Raw genomic sequence first — 22,012 nt, 5'->3', positions numbered from 1 at the left:
CAAAGTTACAGAGAAAGTCACTGTCCTGCAAAAAATACGACACCGAAAAAGGAATGGCGCTATCCCGAATGTTTTTAAAACAAGACGCAATGACAACTCTGTCTTTTTTCTCCTGTTGGTGTTTTTTCCTCTTCTACTCACGTAGTTCTAACGGACAGCTCGGTTGGCAGCCGTGTGCACCGGAGCAAAGAATCTTGCACGGGTTTATACGTTAGCCAGGCATAAGATTGAGGAAAAATTACAGTAATTATATAGATAATGATGTGCATATATTGCTAAATATGTGACACATGGTGCACGATAAATTGCAAATCTTGAACAAAAAATTGTGTCCAAGCACAACCTCTTGATATGCATTACCATGAACCCCCTTGGGGCTGTTTGGAAGGGAGCTCACGGTGATATGTGGTGCTATGACCAGAAACCTGTGCGAAACTGGTGAGAAAACCTGCAATTTGACAGTTCCGCGAGCTGTACAAGTGTGGAATCACGCTTATTTTACAGAAGGGTGTGAATCAGGGGCTTGGCTTGAAATGGGTGTGGTCACTGGTGGTGCGTGCCAGTGGCTTGTATTGATCTTGATGTGATAGGGAGTGTGCGTGGGCGATTTGTACTTACGAGAGAGAGCATTGTTTTGGTATTCTTTAAGTCTTCTGGCTCCCAATAAAATGTGATATATCGATACCTGCCTCTATCTTTATGTTCGTGTTTGAACAGGACAAGGTGGTGATGCTGGTAAGCTGAAAGAAACACCTAGCACCTATGTTGCAGGGGGTGTGCAAAGGCATTTTGCTACTTCATTATGATCTTGCAACATTTTGAGCCTATTGAAGCATTACAGCGTGTAATTAATCCATTGCATGCCGCTATACAAGCACTTCAGTTTGGCACTAGGGACTGGTCTGCGCAGCTCACTGATGCACATTCTTGATATAAGCTCACATGACACAGCTTTGCAAAATTGTCTTTCCCTTAAGAATTCCGAATTTTGAATGCAGGCAAGCATTGCTTGCGAGTCATCAATCTCATAGTCACTGCAACTTGTGAGGTGCTGGGTGCTGAGAGTTGGAGAAGTATTGCTGTTGGTTTCTTGGATAGCACTCAAAAATATTTTTATCATGAGCCTTGTGTGTATCAACAGCTTCATCCACTTTCTTGCATTTCGCTGATCTAACCATAACTGCAGGCACTTGTCACGTCTCCAGAGTTGTGCAAGGTGAGCAGGTTTGCATTGCCATTTCACAGTGCAATATTTTCTTCTCATGCATGTGTTATTACTTGTGTGAACAACATTTTTGAGGCAAAGCAGTCTGATGGCTGCAGCTGTTGCATGGCTGTGGGAGCAGACTGACGTGTCTGCATCTTTGTCACCTATGTTTTGTGGATTTCCAAAACAGGCTGAGCAAGTGTGTCAATTATTGGTTGCGTGCTTTGCTGAAACTGATTTGTATATGATATCATGTGTTTTTGGTCAGTCATATGCCATATGCGGAGTTAATGCCAGAATGCATGCTTGACCCATCTTTTCATGACGAAGTGTATTATGAAAACAGCAGGGATTGCTGTACAAAAACCAGTATCGTTGTTCATTATGCCATGCCACAGTACAGCACCGCGGCAGTGCCACGATGGCACTATTGACCCGTGCCATTACACAATGTATCACATTGGTTGGCTACTATATGTCAAGCCTATGAGATAACAGCTTACAATTTATGAATGATTGGTAGCAACTGATTTAACAGCGCCAAAGGACTATCGACAAGTGAGAATGCTGTTGCACCACAACGGTTATAACAGGGTTCACCTGGTAATTGCATAAATAATCCTAAGCAGAAAAAGTTTTGGCAACTCAACCTTACCATATTTACCATAGAAATAATAATGTTTTAGCAATCAATTCATAGCAATCACACATATTTATTAATTTCTCCATGCAGCTGCATTTCCAGTTACAAATAAGAAAGAAGTAACTACTGAGCACATCACATAGCTATCAATGTCAGGCTTACAGCACTGCAGGCAAGGACTAAGTCGACAACACAGTATTCACATCCTCAACAGTCCTTGGCAGGTTTCGGTACGAGATTCATGGCAGTCTTCACAGCATATCGTGCTTTTTGATATTAGTAGTCCGCCCTAAGAGCTGGCGATCGCTACGTTGCGTACTGTCAAACAGCCCACCAATGCTTCTCTCACGACCAGTACCGAGACAAAAAATCCACAAACAAGCCATTCACTGATCCGCCGCCCCAACACAGCGCCCGCGACGGGAATGGCTTGTTGGCGTCAGCTTTCGTGCGTTTCGAAGGTATTTGTTAGGTCCGGCTGCCAGATGCTGCCAGGTATTGCTGTCGTCACAAAACCATTCCATGATGCCATCAGACGATGACGTAGTGGAGGCATTTTTACAAACTTTGAACTTTTGCTACTTAGGGTGGTTTTTAAAGCTTGGAAGCTTACCAATGGTTACAAGTAGGCTTTTCCCGTCACTACCTGATGCTTATCTCATGTGGATATCTCATGAATCGTATCTCTCGTATCTCGGTATCTCATATCGTCAAATGTGGAACATTCCCTTCAACAAAATGCAATTGCTCCATGCAGTTGCCTGTAATACAAACTCTGTATTAAACAGTAACCTGTGCTTGGTAAGTGTATCAAATGTAAGTAGCAAATGTTGTAGCTTATGGGTGCAATATTTTGTGATGTGCCTTAAATGCACAGTTGGTCAGCTAGATAAGGACATCTTTGTGATTTACTGCTAAATCTTATGCCGAAATAATGTAATCATTCAGAGTACGCTGCTAGCAATTTCACTGTGGCATTGTAGGATGGATGCTTATCTAAGGCAGGATTTCAGCATCGTGACATTTGTAGAAGTCGAAGTTTGGGTCAAGTTTTTTAATATCCTGAATGCTCAGAAGTGACCCAATCCTCAGCATTATGCCCATCGCACCATTGCATTATTTGTATCAACACAATTTTTGGTAATAATTGCGGTAAATGTTGAGTGGAGGATGGTGCAGAAATGATATGTCAACAATGCGTGTTGCCTTGTGATAAGAATGTGCATAGCTGGGGTGCGGTTCGGGACAATCTAAGATCCTTTTGGTGCCCTTATTGGTTTGAATCAATGCTGCAGATGTTTTTCACAGTAACAATGATGTGTCCTCTAAATCTATCTTAGCTGCTCATTCCAATTCAGCTGCTTTGGTGTGCGTCAGACACACATAAAGCTGTGCACCTTTGCCACAGGTTGTTGCCTGTAGCCGGGTGGTTACATAACACCTGTTAAGTATATTTTATAGATACAAACAGATTTGTTTCTAAGTGTAAAAGACTGCTCTTATCAACATTTCACTCCTTAGTGATTGTTCCGCAATGTGTCATCATTTCATTGCGTCATGGAACGTCTTTATGACATCAGAGTCGCTGCCAGACTAGTAGTGTAAGAATTGCCACTATGGCAGGCATGCTGACTCACTTGTATTATTTAAACTTACGGAGGGTTTTTTGCTGCGGCGTATTTCCTAAACCCGAATACCGTCATGTGCTCATGCTTTGGTCATTTCTCGTGGTGTTTTTACAATTTTTCCGTGATTATATATTGTTTCCTTGCATTCACATGCTTCGTGATGGTGTTAATCCAAGTTTTTGGGTTCCCAGCCTTATTTCCGACATAACTAGTAACGTCGCCCAGTTCCCTGTATTATGTAGCAAAAACCGTGATTTATGTTCCGAGGTCGCAATCGACGTATTGCATTCGGTTGAGGGCCAACTGGCGACCACTGATGACATGAATCGTGCTGACGCACGCTAGACATGACCTAGTATGACATGGAAATATAGTAATAATATTTGTTTTGACTTTGAGCATTCCATCTTCAATGCGGTGGCGTTATTCGCGTGACGTTTCTATGGCGTCGTGCATGTCTGGGTGATCTTGAAAAGTCTGTATGAAATATACTGTACAAGTTTGGGGGCGTCAGGCTTAGAATAAAGAGGGGTATAAACCTCAAAGGGGTATGGCTGTGGCCTGCACTGCATGCTCTTCAAAATGGCCGCCTCAGTTCAAATCCCCGTAACCCAAAATCCCAAATGTGGAACACTCCGTAATATAGGAAAGTGCCGCCAGTTTAGTGCCGCAACAGACTGTGATCTCTGTTCATGTGGTTGCTTTATTGCTTCACCATACCAAGGCCATTTCTTAAGCGATCTTCTTCCGTTAATCGTGGCCTGCCGGGTCCCCGCATATTCATCAAATGACGATCGCGCCCCAAATGTCAGCTCATAGGCATGTGGTGTCCCAGCTTATGTCCAATACACGGGTCACTTGTCAACAGCCTCTTCTGCAGACTTCAGCTGCTGCAGTCTGAGGATGCTACGTATGGGCTCTTTTTACCCGCGCGATGCAGACCTACAGACTTCGCAGCACCTCAGAACACAACAGGTGACAACTGTGAAGTCTGCAGCGTATTATACAGTAGGGCCGTGAAGTGTGAACGTGCCGTGAAAAGCCCGTTGTTCATCACTGAGACGCCATGTCATGCGGCTTGACGCTTTGCAATAAGAATGCCAACGGCTGCTAATAATATGGATGCCAACAACTCTTCGCGCAGCGAAGCATAGGCGAACCGTAATTAAACGATATATTTTTGCTGTCCTGAGTCTGTGGGCAGCGTTGCACCAGCAATATAACGGAGATATCCATGAGCGTTTAAAAGCTTATCAAAGCAACTCAAACCCACTTCATGTTCTTGACGTTCGTTAGACGCGAGTCAACGTGACGCCGTTGATTGTGGCGAAAGTGGCGCCAAACGTATCACCGCTTTGCGCGGCGAGACAAGTGGGATCCACCCAAGGCTATCTAACGAGGTAGAACCGTCCGGTCCGAAAAAGTGGCAACATAGAGCTTGCTTGAGAAAAGAGGTAGTTTGGAAGTAAAGCCTGCATGACGTCAAGTATACCATATTTGATGACGTCAGTGGCACGGAAGCCTCCCAATTAGCGAGCTGACTGTTACACAACCCATGAGTTTTAATAGTGGGCATGTCTTGGTGGCGTGCGGCTGGCGGTTCCCCGTTGGACTGAGAAGAAATTATCCGTCATTTCGCCATTCGCACACATTTCTGGAATGAGCAGTGAGTCATGGAACAGTTAAGCATCATCAGAACGTACGATTTTTGCATGTATGATGCTATAACATGGGTTTATATGTCATGCGGCGTTTGTGGCGTATTGCATTCCATGACCAGGCTTGTCGTTAGATAGCCGTAGACTTGTCTGTGCCGTTTGTGTCTGGTGGCAGAGTTGAACAGCTCAGCTTGCATAATTTACTTTGCCTATAGGTACGATTATATGACCATTTGCAATATTGATTTGCAATAGCTCTCGCTCTTATCACAGTGATATGAGTGCAGCAAGGTAAGCACAGTAAAACCCTATGATATTGGCTTTATGATGCTACTGTCAAGTGTTTCTTTACATCAGGGTTTGTACACATATGCATAATAAAATGTTCACAGACCGAGCATTTTAAATGCTACCAATTGTTCAAGACAAACTGCTCAGGAGATCTCTCGTGCGAAGCGTAGTCATGGCAACTGGCCACAACCCACTGATATAAAGAGCCAGGCAACTGCGACACGCGATGCGCTACAAACGCCGCATGAAGTTTAACCCCCTAGTTATGTACACCCCACGGAAGAATATAACATTCTGCTCAGGTCAAACTATCCCGAGATTCAACCTCCCTTCCCGCATTGTGTTTGCATGAAAAAACCGTGGACCACTCATTCAGAGTCCAACCGGGAAGCGCCAGCCGCACGCCCCCAAAACATACTCACCATTCAAACTAGTGGGTTGTGTAGCAGTCAGCTGGCTAATTGAGAGGCTTCCGTGCCATTGACGTCATCAAATATGGTATACTTGACGTCATGCAGGCTTTGCTGCCAAACTACCTGTATTCTCATGCAAGCTCGATGTTGCCACTTTTTGATAGTGTTAACCGATGCGGATGACACCCCCCTGGATCCACCTGTCATGTTGGTAACCTTGGCCTTGCCCAAGTCCCCGCATTACCACATTCTGGGTAGGCGACAATGTGACGTCATCATGGGACTAAATCATATGGCACCAACGCTACGGCGGTGTTAAAACGCTGTTCTTAGGGGGCCGGTTTAAATACAAGCATTTTGATAACCCGGATTTTTCGACTTAACACGTTCAATTAAGCATTTTGAGCTGGGAAATGGCGTTGGTTTGCACCAGAGCTACAAAATCATTGCTGAAACGCGGTTCCAGCCTGCAACCGACGAAAATATGGGTTGACCTTTTTATAATAATTTATTCCAAAGACGTCTAGCCGGAAATGCTTAGAAACAGTCTGTGCAAAAGAGTACAACATGCAACGGCAACAACATAGGGTGGAGATGAGGTACAGCGGCCCAGACGGCCTTGCAGCACTCTGGGACGCGCACTGAGAAATTGGAATGCACATCCTGTAGCGTTAAGAGGGGCGTGGCCAGAGTGAATGCGGGGTTGACTGGCCCTAATGGGAGCAGGGAGGGGTGAATTCCAGGAGGCGTAGATGCAGAGCGCGTCATTTCATTTCAATATAGCAGATTTTCCTTAAAATAGGACGATTTCTGGCCAGTTTTGCAATTTTTGCCAGTCAAAGGGTGGTGGCTAATATACCAGCTGGGAAATGGTCGGGGATACGTAAGGGTAGACAGGGTTTAACCCCCTACCTACCTTTTTCACCTAACCCTATCCGACATTATGGATCTGCAAGTTAACCAACGACTAGGATGATCATTGTAAAGTAGCAGCGAAATTTTTGGCACCCTGCCCTCCCCGCCTTACGTTACTTTCGTATTTCACGCCATGTAGATACTGCAGGACGACAATAATTGGGCTGTAATGCTGTTCATTTATTTCCAAATAAATATGCATTTGACAAAGAGGTATTACATATGAATGTTCAAGCACGTTGACTACGACGAATATGGCACGGGTACTGGACCTCGCAAACGTGATTTAGTACGATCTATTTTTTGGAGGCAGATAGCATTATTGATACGTCTTTAGAAGGTTCAAATTTGAAATGCATGACTATCTGTTCACATAACATTGAAATAAAGATGTAGGACAGGATTGCTACCCAGTTCATTAGCGAAATCTCTGTTCGTATTCATGTTTTTAGTATCCACCATCCTTTGCGTAGCATCAAACAAAAGCCACAATGCAAGCTACCAAACTTTAGTTCCATGGAGACGTTACGTCTGCGTTGCCTTTTCTAGTAGTCTTGAGCCTTGACATTGTTTATATAGCATCAGCCTGACGCAAGGCAGGAAAGGTCCCAACGACCAAATGTTTATCGGGCCCCAATGACGAGGGTCCTGGATACTCAGATACCTCCGCCTCTCGAAGCGTTCTGAGTGTTTCGAACGTAAGCTTTGCTGGTTAAGTTCGAAATATCCAAATATATCGCATGAAAATTACATCTTTTATGGTTATCAAGGACCTGAACGACTGATCTGACCCATCAAACTCCTACAAATATTTGTGAACGCACTGGCGCTTTTGCTAACGCACCTTTACGGTGGATATGCAGAGCTTTGTTGTCAAAGATGATGAGAGGGTTTCATTTCAAAGATGAGGACCCGTTCATGAAATCTGCGCCGTATGTCATATTGGTCACAGCTGCAAACTTCTTTGACTTCAAAAGGTCATTCAACAGGAGGTGACTGACGGCTCCGCCCATTCCTCGACTGCTTAAGGATAGGAACTGACGGTAACAATGTTTGGTTTGTTAGCTTTGCTCGCAACAAATGCGTTTTCAGTGCAGGTTGAATTCGAAATACGTTGTCAGTTGCGGTTTTCTACGTTTATTTCAGCGCGTCAGAAGGCGATGGCGGGCATACAACCACAGCGCTCCCGTCACCCAATACAGCAACAGTAACAGATACTACGCGTTCAAACAAGTCTGCTAGTCCCATGCAGCCACTTCCTGTGCAAGCCTTTGTGGAATTACACCAAACATTCGACGGAATCAATATATATATATATATATATATATATATATATATATATATTTACATCAAGTCCAATGCATTTTCCATAATGCATTCAACGTGCTGTGATATTGCGACAGCGGTGTATGGCAGCTACAGAAACCATTGAAAGCTATTAGCTCAACTAGCATTGTTGAGAACCACGCATGTGAACACGGGGGGGGGGGGGTTAACAGGTTCTCGAGGGAGCGCTACCAACACAAACAGCAATGCTCCTTATGATAACATGTGGCCACACGTAGCATGCAAAGAATGATGCCAATGCATGCTCGGTGAATATTAATGCTGACGTCCCAGACCATGAACTTTCTTTCGGAAATGCTTCCTTGTGCCAAAGCCCCGGGGCGCCATGTCAATTTAACACTAGCCTGTCGACGCTTTTCAACCACAATGTTGCTGCCAACGAATTTCGTCATGTGAGCTTATCTTAGCACATCGGAAACGCCTCCCCGAGGCCTAACGGGAGGCAGGCCACACTCAATGTTTCGATGAGGTTGGCGTTTGTTGAAGTACTCAAAATCGTCGTGTGAATTGTTCGCGAGTAGATGAGAAAACGAGGGTCGTTTCCACCGGCTTCTGAAACACGACACGTGCGGCTGTGAGAGGGGCATCGACGCTGGGACGCCCGTGTCAAATGGCAACCCGTATGAATCAAGCAAGGACAAATAGCATGGTGAATCCGCAACTTGTCTTGAGCACCTGCATTTGCGTCTTTAACAAGCTGTCCGCCCCGTGTATATTTTGCACTGCCGCATTCTTACCTGCAAGTGTTTGCTGGTCATCAATAAGCGGGCCGGTGTCTTCGTGCAGCCTCATGGAACTATCCAGTGTTGTCACGAAATCCTGCTGCCTCATTGAGCTATCAATCGTCACGAGATCCATCTGCTGAGAAATGTCCACCGGTTCCACCTGTGAAAGAGCCAATCCGTTCACGGAGCTTTGAGAGGAAGCTTGAGTGTTCAAACGGGAGCCCACTCAGGGTACTGAGTAGAGGCTAGAGTATATATATATATATATATATAGAGTATATATATATACTCTATATATATATATATTACTATATATATATATATATATAGAGTAGAGGTAGAGTATCGATGTGGCCACCACACCACAAACTAATTTAAAATGAGCGCACTTCACTGCGTTTTGGCGTTAACCCATGCAAGGACGCTCGCTCGTGTAAGGCTCCGCCAAATACTCCAAGATCTTTGAGGAGGAATGGAAATCGGTCTTATGCAAAGATTTAAAGCTTAATTCAGAGCACTCATCATCACGCTCACAGTTTGGGCATGAATGCAACTGTCCTAAGGTTTTCTGAGGAGGCACCTTCGGCATGATGTGTGATCGTGTCCAAGTTTAGGAATACTCCCTTTAAAGGAAGTGGTCCACATTTGTACGGGGTGTGGAACTAAGAGAGCCATTTTGAAAATAACTCGGTGCCGTTCATAGCCTGCCCTTCTCGAGACGTAATACTTTTAGTGTTTGAGCTACGTGTCCGCGAATATGTGCAGACTCTTCCGTGTGGAGTATTTTAAGGCCACTTACGCTTGCATGACGCCATAGCAACGCCATTCAAATCCTGCCACCCCATTGGGCATGCCGTTTTCAAGGCTAATGAGAATATTCAAGTGTCACATCTTTGAGACAAATTTTAGAAACATCTGGTGAACTATCACATGCCATTTACAAAAATATCATTGGGAACGAAACTGCATCACCAACAGGATATTATGGGCACAGCCATTTCATTCATTTTCGGGCCCAACTGGCGCGGTCAATATTTCAGACCAGCGCTGGACTTTTTCTAAGGCCTTGGATGATTTTAGGGCACGCGAGGCGGCGTTCATCACTGCGAATTTGATGACACTTTTGGATGATTGGTGGACTTTCACACCGTATGCAAATCGCGAATGAAGGCGTTCAAAATGCGAAAACAGCGGTTTCTAACACGTTAAGGTTTGTCTTTCCAAAATATTGCGTAGTATCATGGCAAAACGGCAGTGCAACTTACGTCAGATCAGCTGTTAGAAACGACAGTAAGTTGTGATTGTCTATAAATATAAGCCATTGATGCAAGTAAACAGAAAAAAACAGGTGTCTTGTTTTGTGCCCGATATGCCTCATGGGTGCACAATAAAATATTACGTGCCTTCTGCTACACTGGTCCTGTTAAAAATCTGCAAGTGTAGAACCTGCGAAATGTAGCTGAACTGATGAAAAGCTAAGATCGTGAACCATGAGAACAGAAATTCAAAAATCATGTCCTGTCCTTGCCAACACTGCAGCCGACGAAAATAGTATACTGTATTGAATTATGTGCACTAATGTTATTTCATTTACTTTTTGCGAGCACAGGTGAGTGTGGCTGAGTGGACCAACAGCTGTGCAAGTTGCTGCTCAATGCACGTGAGCAAAAATAAAGACTGAAAATTGTGTAGCTTATTTGTCATCATGTGCACAATGCTCCACTCCAGACGTAAAGGGTTGTTTCCCAAAATTTGCCATGATTACGCAACGTCGGTACGCCACGTTGAAACAGCTGATAAAGGACAGTAGTCGCGGGTTGTTATCTGACATAATCAGCTGTTGACGACCTCTGAGCAGTAATTTAAAACAATGCAACTTTCTACCCTGTGTTCTTGCTGAACTGCGCATGTGAAAACTGGGAGAGGTTCAGCTGGTTCAGGAGGGTCAAAGCACCGTTATGTTGTGTTTTTCTATCATCGCAAACCTAAAAATGGCTTGCTGAATTGGATAGATGCGGTTATGTGGGTGGTAATTGGTGCAAGTAAGACACAAGTGCGAGAACTGGAAATAATGCAACTAGCAATACTGCATAACAATTCCAGAATATCCTGTGCACCGCATGTTGAAGCAGGTTGCTGAAAGTAACAATCAAAGGCTGTCATGCCAATGTTTCTATCAGAGGATGACATGAATATCAACCAATCTTAACGTTCAAGCAGTTAAGCGTCTCATCCAAGCATTTTCTATTGTCCAGTGTTCTTCTGTAACTATTATGCAATATTTTGGGGAAACCCGCCATCGAATGCTGAGTGCACATAAGGAAATATCTTTTAACGCTTGCACAATTTGCAGCCTCCACACACATGGTTCAAGTGCAGTTAATCCCCCAGCACAGTTATTTATTGAATGTGTCATGCTGACATTACGCATTCGCAAACCAAGGTGGACAATAGCAAAATAAGCATATTTACATAACTATTAAACCACTTTTAAGCTGGCCATGCAATTGCAAGAGAGAGTTAACTATGGATGGTCATGATGGCCAGAGTGGGTAACGAGTGAGTTACTGTGAGGCAAGACTGAAGTGGAAATGAAGAAAAATAGCTCCTAGCCATCATGATTGCACTGGCGGACATATGCCACATTGGCATGTTGATTACGTCTGGATGTTGTCAGCAGACATGAACGTTGGTAGCTATCGCAGCGTGCTGCGTGAGCCTTCGGCGGTCTGTGCATTGGTGAAACACATGTGCCCTAAACCAGCTAAGTCGCCAATGTTCCCGTCCTTATAAAAACAAGGACGGAAACAAACCCTGGACGAAACAAGCACCCAAGTAAACAGCGCATTCCAAAGTTCCCAAAGCTGCGATGTTCCCTCCGAACAGTCACTCTGCCACACGCCATAGCGGAGAAATCAAAGCCATGTCACACCTTTTGTTGGGTTGGTGTGAGAATGACCTCATAAATGTATATCTTCCTCGCTTTCATGTAATTTAATACACCGGACATTGGCGATAACACACGGGTTCGGAAAAGGAAGATAAAACTTACGTTCATAATAGTGCGGGGGGGGGAGGCGGGGGAGGGGGGGGGGGGGTCCAATGGGATTTCTCCCGTGAAGGCGGCTTCTTAAAATAAATTCCCCAAACTTTTCGGGAAGATTTTTAGAAAACTGGTATAGCCGATCAGATCGGACACGAATGATTTATTTATCTATGAAAGTGCAAAACAGGTCGGATACTCGTTTTAAAGTCCAGCCTTCTGGGTCTAGCGTCCGCGAGCAAAACTTCCGAATAAAATAGACGTTAATTGGCTGTCAATAAATATTGAGAATGATGTGCAAGTTTCAATCAGGGTAGTTTGACGGATGCCATTTGCATAAGTCTTGAGGCCAGAAATGATCATTTGAGGGCGATGAGACGAAGGAGGAGGGATAACAGTTGGGCAAGACTTCATGCGCCTTGGGGGGGGGGGGGCAGTCGCCGAGCCTTAGCCGGCGCAAGGACCCCTTCGCGGGGTGTGCGCTGGTTGCCCGGTCGGTCTCCCTCCAGGGGACCTATCGGTCCACTTCTAGCTCGTGCACGTAGCACGCCCCGGACAAACGAGCGGGAAGGAGATAAAGAGGGTCGAATGTTGAATCACAACTTTCACTTTGTTTGGTTTAGGCGTTTCGGCCCGTTCAGACCACTTCACGCTCCGCAGACGAAACTAAAAAAGGCGTTATCCACGAGCAATCATGTCGTGCGAAGCAGGTTCGTGCGTCTAAAAAGCAACTAAACAAAATGTCAAGCGGATGTGGGTGATCATCACCTAAAACGTTTCTTTAGAGATAATTCCTGGATTGACAACGTTGACGGCAATAGATCTGCAGAATACTCATTGTTGTCTGCATTCACCTCATTCGAGAAGAATATATCCCACCGTGAGAGGGCGCTCACATGGATGGAAAAGGAGAAGAGGCTGTTTCAAATATAAATAAATGAGTGAGCCTTGTGTGACTAAGTCGAAGACGGGTCAACGTTTTCTCCAAGAAACCGTAAGTTTTGCATTTAATGATTCACGATTTATCAGTATTCATGTTTTGTGCCATATATTACAAGACGTTGAACACCTGTGCTAATTATTGCGGAAACAGGCCTGTAATCGAGTAGATTAAGAACAACGCCATAACCGAGCAAGAGAGCACCAGAAAACGTCTTGAAACACAGAAATATGCAAGAACACCACGAAAAAGGGCCAAAACACAAGCGCATAGCCATGTTTTGTTCAGGGAGCACACTGGCATTGGCGGTGCTCGGGGAGCACCGCTACTGCTATCTCTCCTGTTGTCTAGAGCGGTCTTTGCACTTGAATGCATACCAGTAGCTGCAAGCGAGTCTTTTTCATCATAACTGATGCTTGCCTCAATATCTTCAAGTGTGGAACATCATTCCCTTTAACATATGCTGGAACACACACACACACACAAATACATCGCCAAGCCCAAAATGAAACGGGGAGGGATCATGCCTACGTAGGCTTCATACTGCCACCTGACATCATACCGTAAATATTGGGATATAGGTATACAACATTTCGATTTTCGGGAAACCTTGAAGTTAATCTGACATTGAGGGTGCTGATCATTGAGAGCAGCATGATGCAGCGCCATGTATTACCATTAGCGAGATCTGAAGAGTCAGGACCAATTCACTGTCTTTTTTCCGCGAGGCTCCACCATTCTCAGTTCATAAATGGAAGAAGGACCGTTACACCCCCACATATGTTTTCGTCATGAGAAAGAACGAATCAGGGCGACAGGACCGAGGCAAAAGGCAACAGGACCGGGGATAAGGCAAAAGGACCGAGGCTGCTTTTGCAACTTGGTGTATACCTTTGGAATAACGGCGTGAGACCTCCTTCTCCGTCCTCCTCCACACACGGTTAATGTACCTGAAATAGCACAAATCGTTGGTGACTAGGTGTGTGATTTGCAATTGTAATAGCTCAATGCGCCTCAGCCGCAAATGCGCATCGTGTACATTTGATATGTTGGAGGCCCATGTACATAATACAGTCATGACGGCACGCGATTGCGCTCACATGGCTGTATGGAGCGACTGCAGACACGACTAATGTGAGTCAAACGCATTGATAAACTTAGTTACTGAGCTGAAAATCAACACAAAAATGCAACAAAAATCTTGGATTCCGAATGGTTTTTCGATGACATTATGTAAGTGGTCTGGGGTTCTGGGAGACCTTTTGGTAGCACCTAAAAACGTATCCTATTTACAATGGATCATTCAGAAAATTCAAAGGGCTCTGGATTTGAGAAAGTCTGGAACCTAAGACTTATGGGTCCAACCTTAAGATCCCCTTCTGAATTATACGGCTTAAATGTACGTTTTGGCCACAATCTGACTGTCTCATGCTAGCAGGTGATTTGTTAAATCTATGGCGAGCATGACGAAATACAGTGCGGCGGTCAATTTGTTTTCCTTTCTTCTATTTTGTGAAGCGCTCATATTGTTATAAACATAATTATAAAAACGCTGCCAAACACAACTGCATCTGACATCAAACAATTATCATGCCGACAGATGGAACTTTCACTATTTAACAAGGGACTCAATGCCCAGATGTTTTTTTCGAGATGAAGCGCATACGCAAAGTATGAAAACGAATGACTTAAAATATCAACATCCTGTCTGTTGTGACGTTCTTAGAAGGCATCACCTCAGATAATGTGGCATCCAGTTTTCGAGCGGCAAAACTCAAGTTTCCAGCGTCAGCCCACAGCAAAACTAGACAGCGTCAACCCACAGCAAAACTGGACAACAGCTATTTTCGCCTTCTAAGGCGCCATGGCTCAGTGCCTCCACCGCCTAGGCATACCACGAGAGTGGTGGTTTCCGTGCACAATTTTCACAGTATCTGTCATGCCGCTGCATGGCTGATAGGCTCGGTATGTCCTGCTTTGGGTTCCATAAAGGTATGGCGAAGGCGAAAGAGCAGCATCATTTTGTGTGCGAAACATCCCTTGCAATGATTGTTGCAATTTTAATGAAAGAGATAATTCTTGACTTGAAACAGTTTTGGCTGTGCTCATTATTGTTAAGCTCATTTACATGTTCTGCTCATTGGTGCTTATTTTCACGTCTTTATCTACTGCTGGACGACGCATTCATACATCAACGTTGCAACGCACTGTATTTGGTTGTACATTGGGTAGTTGCATTGCATAGCGCAAGTCTGGGTCACTTTTCCTTGGGCGCAAGTTCAGATGCAATTGGACCAGCCTCAATGGCGAAATAAACCACATATTTGGATCATGTTATCATGACAACACGCTGCTTCTGGAAGTTTTGCCTGGTATGAAACGTTTGAATATAAATGTGTGACATGGTGAGTACAGAGGAACAACTGCAGCTTTTCAAGCTTCTGTCAATTTATGCAGGCTTTAACCGATAAGACCTGCTATAGCCAAAAAATGTCAAAATGTAGTTAAAGCAGGCTGACAAGCAAGCCGTGATTTGATGTGATACATAAACAGGCAGTGTGTATGAAATATCATGTTTTGGTGTGTCAAGGGTGAAAGGCATTGAGGTTTCGATACAAACCTAAAAGCTGCAGACATCGATTAGGCGCGATGATGACGCTGGTGTGTGTTTTCGTCGTGGTTTTTGTAATCTTCAGCAACGGCCATCCGAACAATCCGTCTGCGGAACATATACAGAACATATTGTCACACATGTATGAACAGACTGTCGCTAATAGAGTAATCTAGTGCAACAGTGTAATATAGTGCAATATAAATGGTGTAGGGAAAGTTTTGCATACACCTTGCATTTTGGTAAACCCCTACGTACGAACTAAGTTGTTAACCCTATGGAATGACACTGCCACAAATGATTGGCATCAAGAAATGATTTACACATGTGATTTCGCATTTAACAAAATTGCCAGATCTAAAAGCTTAACATGAGCTAATGCTGATGGTTTGGCACGGATTATTAGAGGATATGTAACAAAGCCAGCTCAGATAGACAACGGCTATTAGTTTTACGGAAGAACTGGTAAGCAGCTAACAGGATAGGTTCATAATCTTAGGTCGTTGTACATACCGAATACGTTTTTTGTACACCCTAAACTAAGGTGATCTGGAATGGAAGCTTTTTAAGGTCGAAATTCGTTTAGTGCGATATCTGAACTCCATGTGTATTCCATTTACGGTGAATTGTACCGAGACCATTCAGCTATAATAATCTAACGATATTGCAACCTTTCTCTTCAAGATTTGTTAACAAACTGTCCGACGTTTTTTAGTTGTAATTTCACGCTTATGAAGGAATTCTTCCGCCCGTTTGATATCGCTCCCATGATCTGAAATGTGTGAGATGTAAAAGCGCCTCAGTTTGCAGTTTGTCGTCATCAAGAAGTATTTCCTCTTGTCGCAATAAGCAGTCAGTATTCCACTAAGTTACAACCTCGACAGTGCCAAGAATATCGCCGGCGACAGAAATACTGCAGTGCTTTATTGAAATGTCCATTTCAGAAGCGCTCGCAAGGATGCTTAAAGTTACCCAAGCACACGCTATCTGGCGGGTAGTCTTGAAAATTGTCTGCCATTCAGGTCGATGTCCTTCACGCAACCATCGTGGCCTGAGAAGTAGAGACAGTCTTCTCTTCCCGCGCTCAGTGGCTACACACGCTGTTTGCAAGGCATTTGAAACCGTATCAGGTGAAGGTCGATCTGGAGTTTATCGAAGTGCGTTCGTGTTCAGGGGGTAGCCGTGGAGACGTTTTGCTAGGTAGATGAAAACTGGTTACGCAAACAAAAATGTCCAAACGTTCAAGGATTTGTGACATGAAAAATACGTTACTAAATGATGTTTTATGCATATCCCAGCCTTTACAAACGTCATGTTGACCGCGTGGTACTCATTGGTATGGCCTAAAATGAATCGAAAACTGTTCCAGCATGTTTGTAGATTGATATGCCACGCAGCGTTAGGGATTTGATGGCTACAGCTCCAGCTGTTCTGCTGTTATGTCAAAACATCTGGGGCGAGCACAAATCTCGTTGCTGCGAGACTTGAATAATCTGTGGGCAAGCAATTATCACTTCAGTCCTTTTTGTCCCTGAAGAGGACCTTACTCGGCCCAAAATCACCGGCATTACTTGCCTACCTAACTCACAAAAACCGGACCACGGATAGTTCGGAACAATATAAATGTACTGAACACCTTACATCACATCTACATCCGCGAAACCGATGGGCAGACCGCGGTGGCGGCAACGGGAGAGCGTGCGACACCAGACATAGGCGGGTCACGTACCGGACACGGGTGGGTCACATACCAGACACGGGCGGATCACGTACCAGACACGGGCGGGTCACGGGCAAGACGTGGGCGGGTCACGTACCAGAAACGGATGGGTCACGTTCCAGATACAGGCGCGACACGTACCAGACATGGGCGGGTCACGTACCAGACATGGGCGGGTCACGTACCAGACACAGGCGCGTCACGCACCAGACACGGGCGGGTCACGTACCGCGTCGGCCGCTCGGATCCTGCGGCACGTCACCTCCAAGAGCGACGGCCAACAGACAAAGCGTCAGCTGCAGCGCGGATGGTCGCATGGTGTCGCAGCGCTCGTCCGGGACAGAGTGGTGCCCCGTGGAGCGGCCGCCGCCTGTTCCACCCGGGCTGACCAGCAGCCGGAGGCGCTCGGTACCGTCCGAAACCGAGCAGGCGCCCTGGCAGACGAGCCTTAACGATTGGGAATATGGGTGAAACCAGTGAGGAAGGGGGGAGGGGGCTGATGTCCCGCCCCCTCTTCCTAAAGTGATTCTGTCCCCGATGTGTCGCGCGGAATGCATCTGTTTCGCGTCTTTTCATTAAAAATGTCACTTTGGGGCTAGGTTGTCACCCCAGATTCCCGTTTCACAGCTCCAATCCTGATTTGTGCTCCCAACGTCAGAGTCGTGGATACACCCATGATGGGTCTCACGCAGTACAGCCCACTCCACGTACCGCTACAGTTCAGCGGTACGTGGAGTGGGCCTCTCCGAGCCACCCCTGGTAATGAAACTCCCACTATAACTTCAATGTCAGTTGTAGAAGAAGCAATGGACCCTCTCAGCACAATTGGCAAAAAGCTGGAGCAGTGTCGTCGTCACTCTGTCTTCTGTGATGCGGTTGGAAGCTTCAGCATACCGACAAATTTAGCAGGAAATGTTTGCGGGACTTTCACTCAGGTATGCTTTGCACCTCATCCTGCATTCGGGAACTCCCCGAAGCCTTCTGCGAATCGCAATGAATCTTAGCTTTACAATGGCAGCTGCGATCTGTGGTTAGTGTTGCATATCCAGCTGTGCTTCGCCGCCGTTGGTACCCAGTGTAATAGTATCCCACATCATCATTTTCATGGACGCGTTAGAGCAGCGCTATACTAATCCGCCTCGTACCAAGCTCAGCCTTGACAGGAATACGTCACAGCCGTGGCCGGCGTCTGGGCGCAAGAACATGGCAGACCCCGGTAATACCTCATGTTGAGAAGGACACAAGATTTGGGGAAAGGGATTTGGATCCCCAAACTTCTAAACATTCAAAATCAAAGTTTTGGGGGGTTTGAATAGCTCACTTGGATAAACGGGGCCTTCAAAATAAAGATTATGGTGCTTCGAAATGAAAGTTATGGTGCCCGAAACTGACCGCTTTGATGCCCCATAGCCCAATGCACAAAATTGCTGCATCCCTGTAATTAGGTATCCTAGGAAAATGAGGGTATGGGACTGGTTGTGGTGTCCCCGAATTTCGGTGCCTATCGATAAATATTCGTGGTCATTTGTGGTGCCCCTGAATTTTTTTGGCATTTTGAACGTAAAGGTTACCTGCATCCGAAATGAGGATTGCAGAGCCTCTTCAACATGACATTTTGTTGCCCCCTCGCCCCATGGGACGGGGAGCATAGCCCCATTACTCGATCCCGCCACCAGCACTTTTGATCGTCCATTTGTCAACCGAAGATGTTGGTCAAGGTCGGTTGACAAGGCGCGCCTCACGTCTTCAATGCGTATCTCGTTATTTTCATCCAATTTGCCATTCGGCTCCATACATAAGCCCCATTTATGTCACTTTGGCGTGGGTCTGAGTATACACCGTGCTGTGTTATCTGTAGATGCTATGTAACTGGTGCGTTTTGGCACGAGATATGTGTGTACTGAGCCATGCTGCCTCTAAACTCTCCCCACCCAGGCTCTAAGTGCATGTCTCCTTCAAGTCAACAGGCCAACTACAACCAGTGGCTCAGGTACGCACGCAAACAGGCACGCACGCTGATAGGCACCTATTGCCCACTCTAACGCACCTCCCGTTTCAAGAGCGTTCGCAATGAGCACCGCACAAAATGCTCTCTGTATTGTGCTCGGCTCTATATCTATAATGCTCTCTTGCCCTGCGCACGCGGTTTTCCTGTCTCCGTTACAAAAGACTTGTAGTGTCTATGGATTCAGTAAAGTGATGAAACGAACTGTGCATATTACAACACAGACAGACTTGGAATAATGATGAAACGAACTTTGCATATCAAATACTCTTGCTATCACATCCATATTATATATACCTGTGTCGCGGTTATATTTCCTTTGGTCTCATGCGACGTCGGGCCCAATGCCGTCTGCATTCTCACGCGGTTATGGCCATCGGCTGCCTTGGCCGATCAGCTGATCGTTCTCGCCAACTTGCCTGTCGTCGAGCGCGAAGTCTGGCGCATGGAGGATAATGTTTTAATGTGATTCATAATAAGTCGGGCGGGGAAGTTTCTCGCTTTAAGTTTTTCAAGCGCAGTAGTCGTCCAACACCGGACCACAAACAGGTCACGGCTTGTAGCGTGGGAGTTGGTTTAAGAGGCGGACTCGGCGTGAAATCAAACAAGGAGCAAGTAAATGTGGAAGAAAGTAAACAGTCTTGCCTCACATGGTTGCAATTATCGACAAAATAATCTTTACACGAAACATCATTGCCGATATATAATGCAGCAATAACATCATGGGTAAGACACAGCGAAGGTAGGTACTTACATATACGTACAAAACACATGCTGAAGAGACATCAGCACCGATCACATATTTCTGAGTATTGCCTTATATGAATTCACACATTCACACTCTGATCCTGGGTTACACACATTTCCCGTTAGATAACTCCGTTCACAACTCGGCAAGATATCATGGAGACTAGATAACCGCGAGAAGAAAGGCAGATGCACAGTATGTTGCTATCTTAACCGAGACATGCATCAGAGAAAGCCTGCTGCCGCGTGAAATGGCGGAAAAATTAAATTAATTGGCAGAACCTGCTGCTACCCCGCCGCCTACTAGCCACGTATCCGCCAAATACTGGCAATAGCATGATACTCTGGCATTTATCGCGGTGTCGCCAAATGCGACCGGCTGCCAATCGCCCAACGCCTGCATTATTGCGTCTCCCGTTCAAGAGCATTTGTGGCATGCCCCATACATTGGGCTTGCCGTAAGCTCACCGTGTGCTCTTACATCCATTGCCAAAGACTTGGAGAAACGATGGAAGGAGCTGAGCATATTTAAAACCATTGTGATTGCATCAAAATTGCATACCCGTTCCTTTGTCCTAATTCCCTCGGTCTTATGCGCTCACTGCAGTCCGTCTTACGCAGTGGCAGTGATCGGTTGCCTTGGTCGATCATTAATCGTTCGCGCCGTTTTCATTTGCAGTAACCTGTCTGTCGCCAAGCGCGCGCAAACAGTTCGGCGCGTCAAAATGAAGACGTTCTGGTTGTTTAGGTGGGAAAAGTCTCTCAAGTCTTTCGACACCAGCCCACGGGCAGATCACGACTAGATGCGAGGGACATGGTCTCTGAGGACGGCTTCAGCGTGGGCTCAAGCTAGGAGCGAGCAAATAAGGACGGAGCCGACATTGCTTTGCTTACATTGGCTGCCAGGGCTTCCTCAGATATTAACAAAATGAGGATGATCTTTTCACGAAAATCGCTGCCGATACCAGACGCAGTAATAACATGATGTTCAACCCTCGCTATGATAGGTGGCGATTATGGTGTGTGTTTTGACATCAAAACGTGTTCCTAGATTTTCTGGTCTCGGAGCCGCGGCAGTCTGTGATTAACACTCCAAGGCGATATACGGCTGGCTCGGGCGGCGGGCGGCAAGAGAACTGTACTGCAGATGTGCTCAGAATTGAACAAGACACGCGCCTGGTTAGGTTTGGTGTCGCCACAAGGTATGGTCTCATAAACAGTATGTAAAGCCACAAAGTGCGGTTTTCTGGAAAACTCGACCTTTGACCTGTCACCAACATAAAAACTGGTACCAATCGTGATATCGTGTACAGAACAACATACTTATGTTTTCGGCTAAGCTCTTTCGTTATAAGCTTGGAAATGCCAGGGGAGGGTCGCATCAAACCCCCTCTCCCCCTATCAGTCCGAGTTATGTGAAACGGCGAATCAGGGCGATGGTTAGGACATACAACGAGCATATATGCTTAAACGTACGGACAACGCGCGTGCAAAAGGGATATTACTATCAACCACATATTTCCTGAGCGAAACATTCATGAATCCACACATTCGCACTCCTAACTGTGGGTGCCAGTTTTCCGGTTTTCCGCATGGTAATGCGGAAAGACGGATGTTTTAGCTCTTTCCAAAATACTTTGTAAAACTCCGTCCGGAAACCGTCTGTGCCTGAAGCCATATGATTACACATGCTTTACAATGCTGTTGTAAGCTCATCAAGTGCTAATCTAAAAGTGTTTAGTTTTGTTCCTGATACCGTGGAAAGCGACATTGTCCATGACCTTGACAGTCAGCCCTCCCTTGCATAAATCTTTGAAATACTCTACTGGCATCGAAATTATTTCCCACTGGTCAGTGATTCTCTCCTAATCTGGACTACGTAATGACGAAATCATAATGCAAGGATGGCAGGCTCTTATCATACAAACGTTGCACATACATAATATTTTCATATTATTATAGGTTACAACTAGTGCAGCTGTTGCGAGTCTGAGCAGACAGCAAACGACATGTTTCGATCAGAAGACGGAATTTTAGGAATTCCTGATCAAGTTTGACCTTTGACTTCCGATTTAACCTCGGATTTGCCCCAGTACCTTAAACAATGACTGCAGAAATG

General features: G+C 45.5%; 1 protein-coding gene across 1 annotated transcript; it reads right to left on the bottom strand.

Annotated features, from left to right (window-relative positions):
• Nucleotides 1-7,872: 7,872 nt before the first annotated feature.
• On the bottom strand, nucleotides 7,873-17,579 carry LOC119105120 (uncharacterized). Its single transcript, XM_037228696.1, has 5 exons — nucleotides 17,371-17,579; nucleotides 15,431-15,529; nucleotides 13,702-13,760; nucleotides 8,840-8,987; nucleotides 7,873-8,654 (listed from the first exon to the last, which is right to left on the bottom strand). The coding sequence occupies exons 1-5, from the start codon at nucleotides 17,456-17,458 to the stop codon at nucleotides 8,506-8,508; spliced, it is 543 nt and encodes a 180-aa protein (XP_037084591.1). The 5' UTR covers nucleotides 17,459-17,579; the 3' UTR covers nucleotides 7,873-8,505.
• Between the last annotated feature and the right edge of the window lie 4,433 nt (nucleotides 17,580-22,012).

The sequence above is a fragment of the Pollicipes pollicipes genome, unplaced genomic scaffold, assembly GCF_011947565.3.
Source record: "Pollicipes pollicipes isolate AB1234 unplaced genomic scaffold, Ppol_2.1 Scaffold_2555;HRSCAF=2994_pilon_pilon_pilon, whole genome shotgun sequence".
Classification (NCBI taxonomy): Eukaryota; Metazoa; Arthropoda; class Thecostraca; order Pollicipedomorpha; family Pollicipedidae; genus Pollicipes; species Pollicipes pollicipes.
Note: the sequence above shows the minus strand (reverse complement) of the source record. Positions and strands in the feature narration are given on the sequence as shown.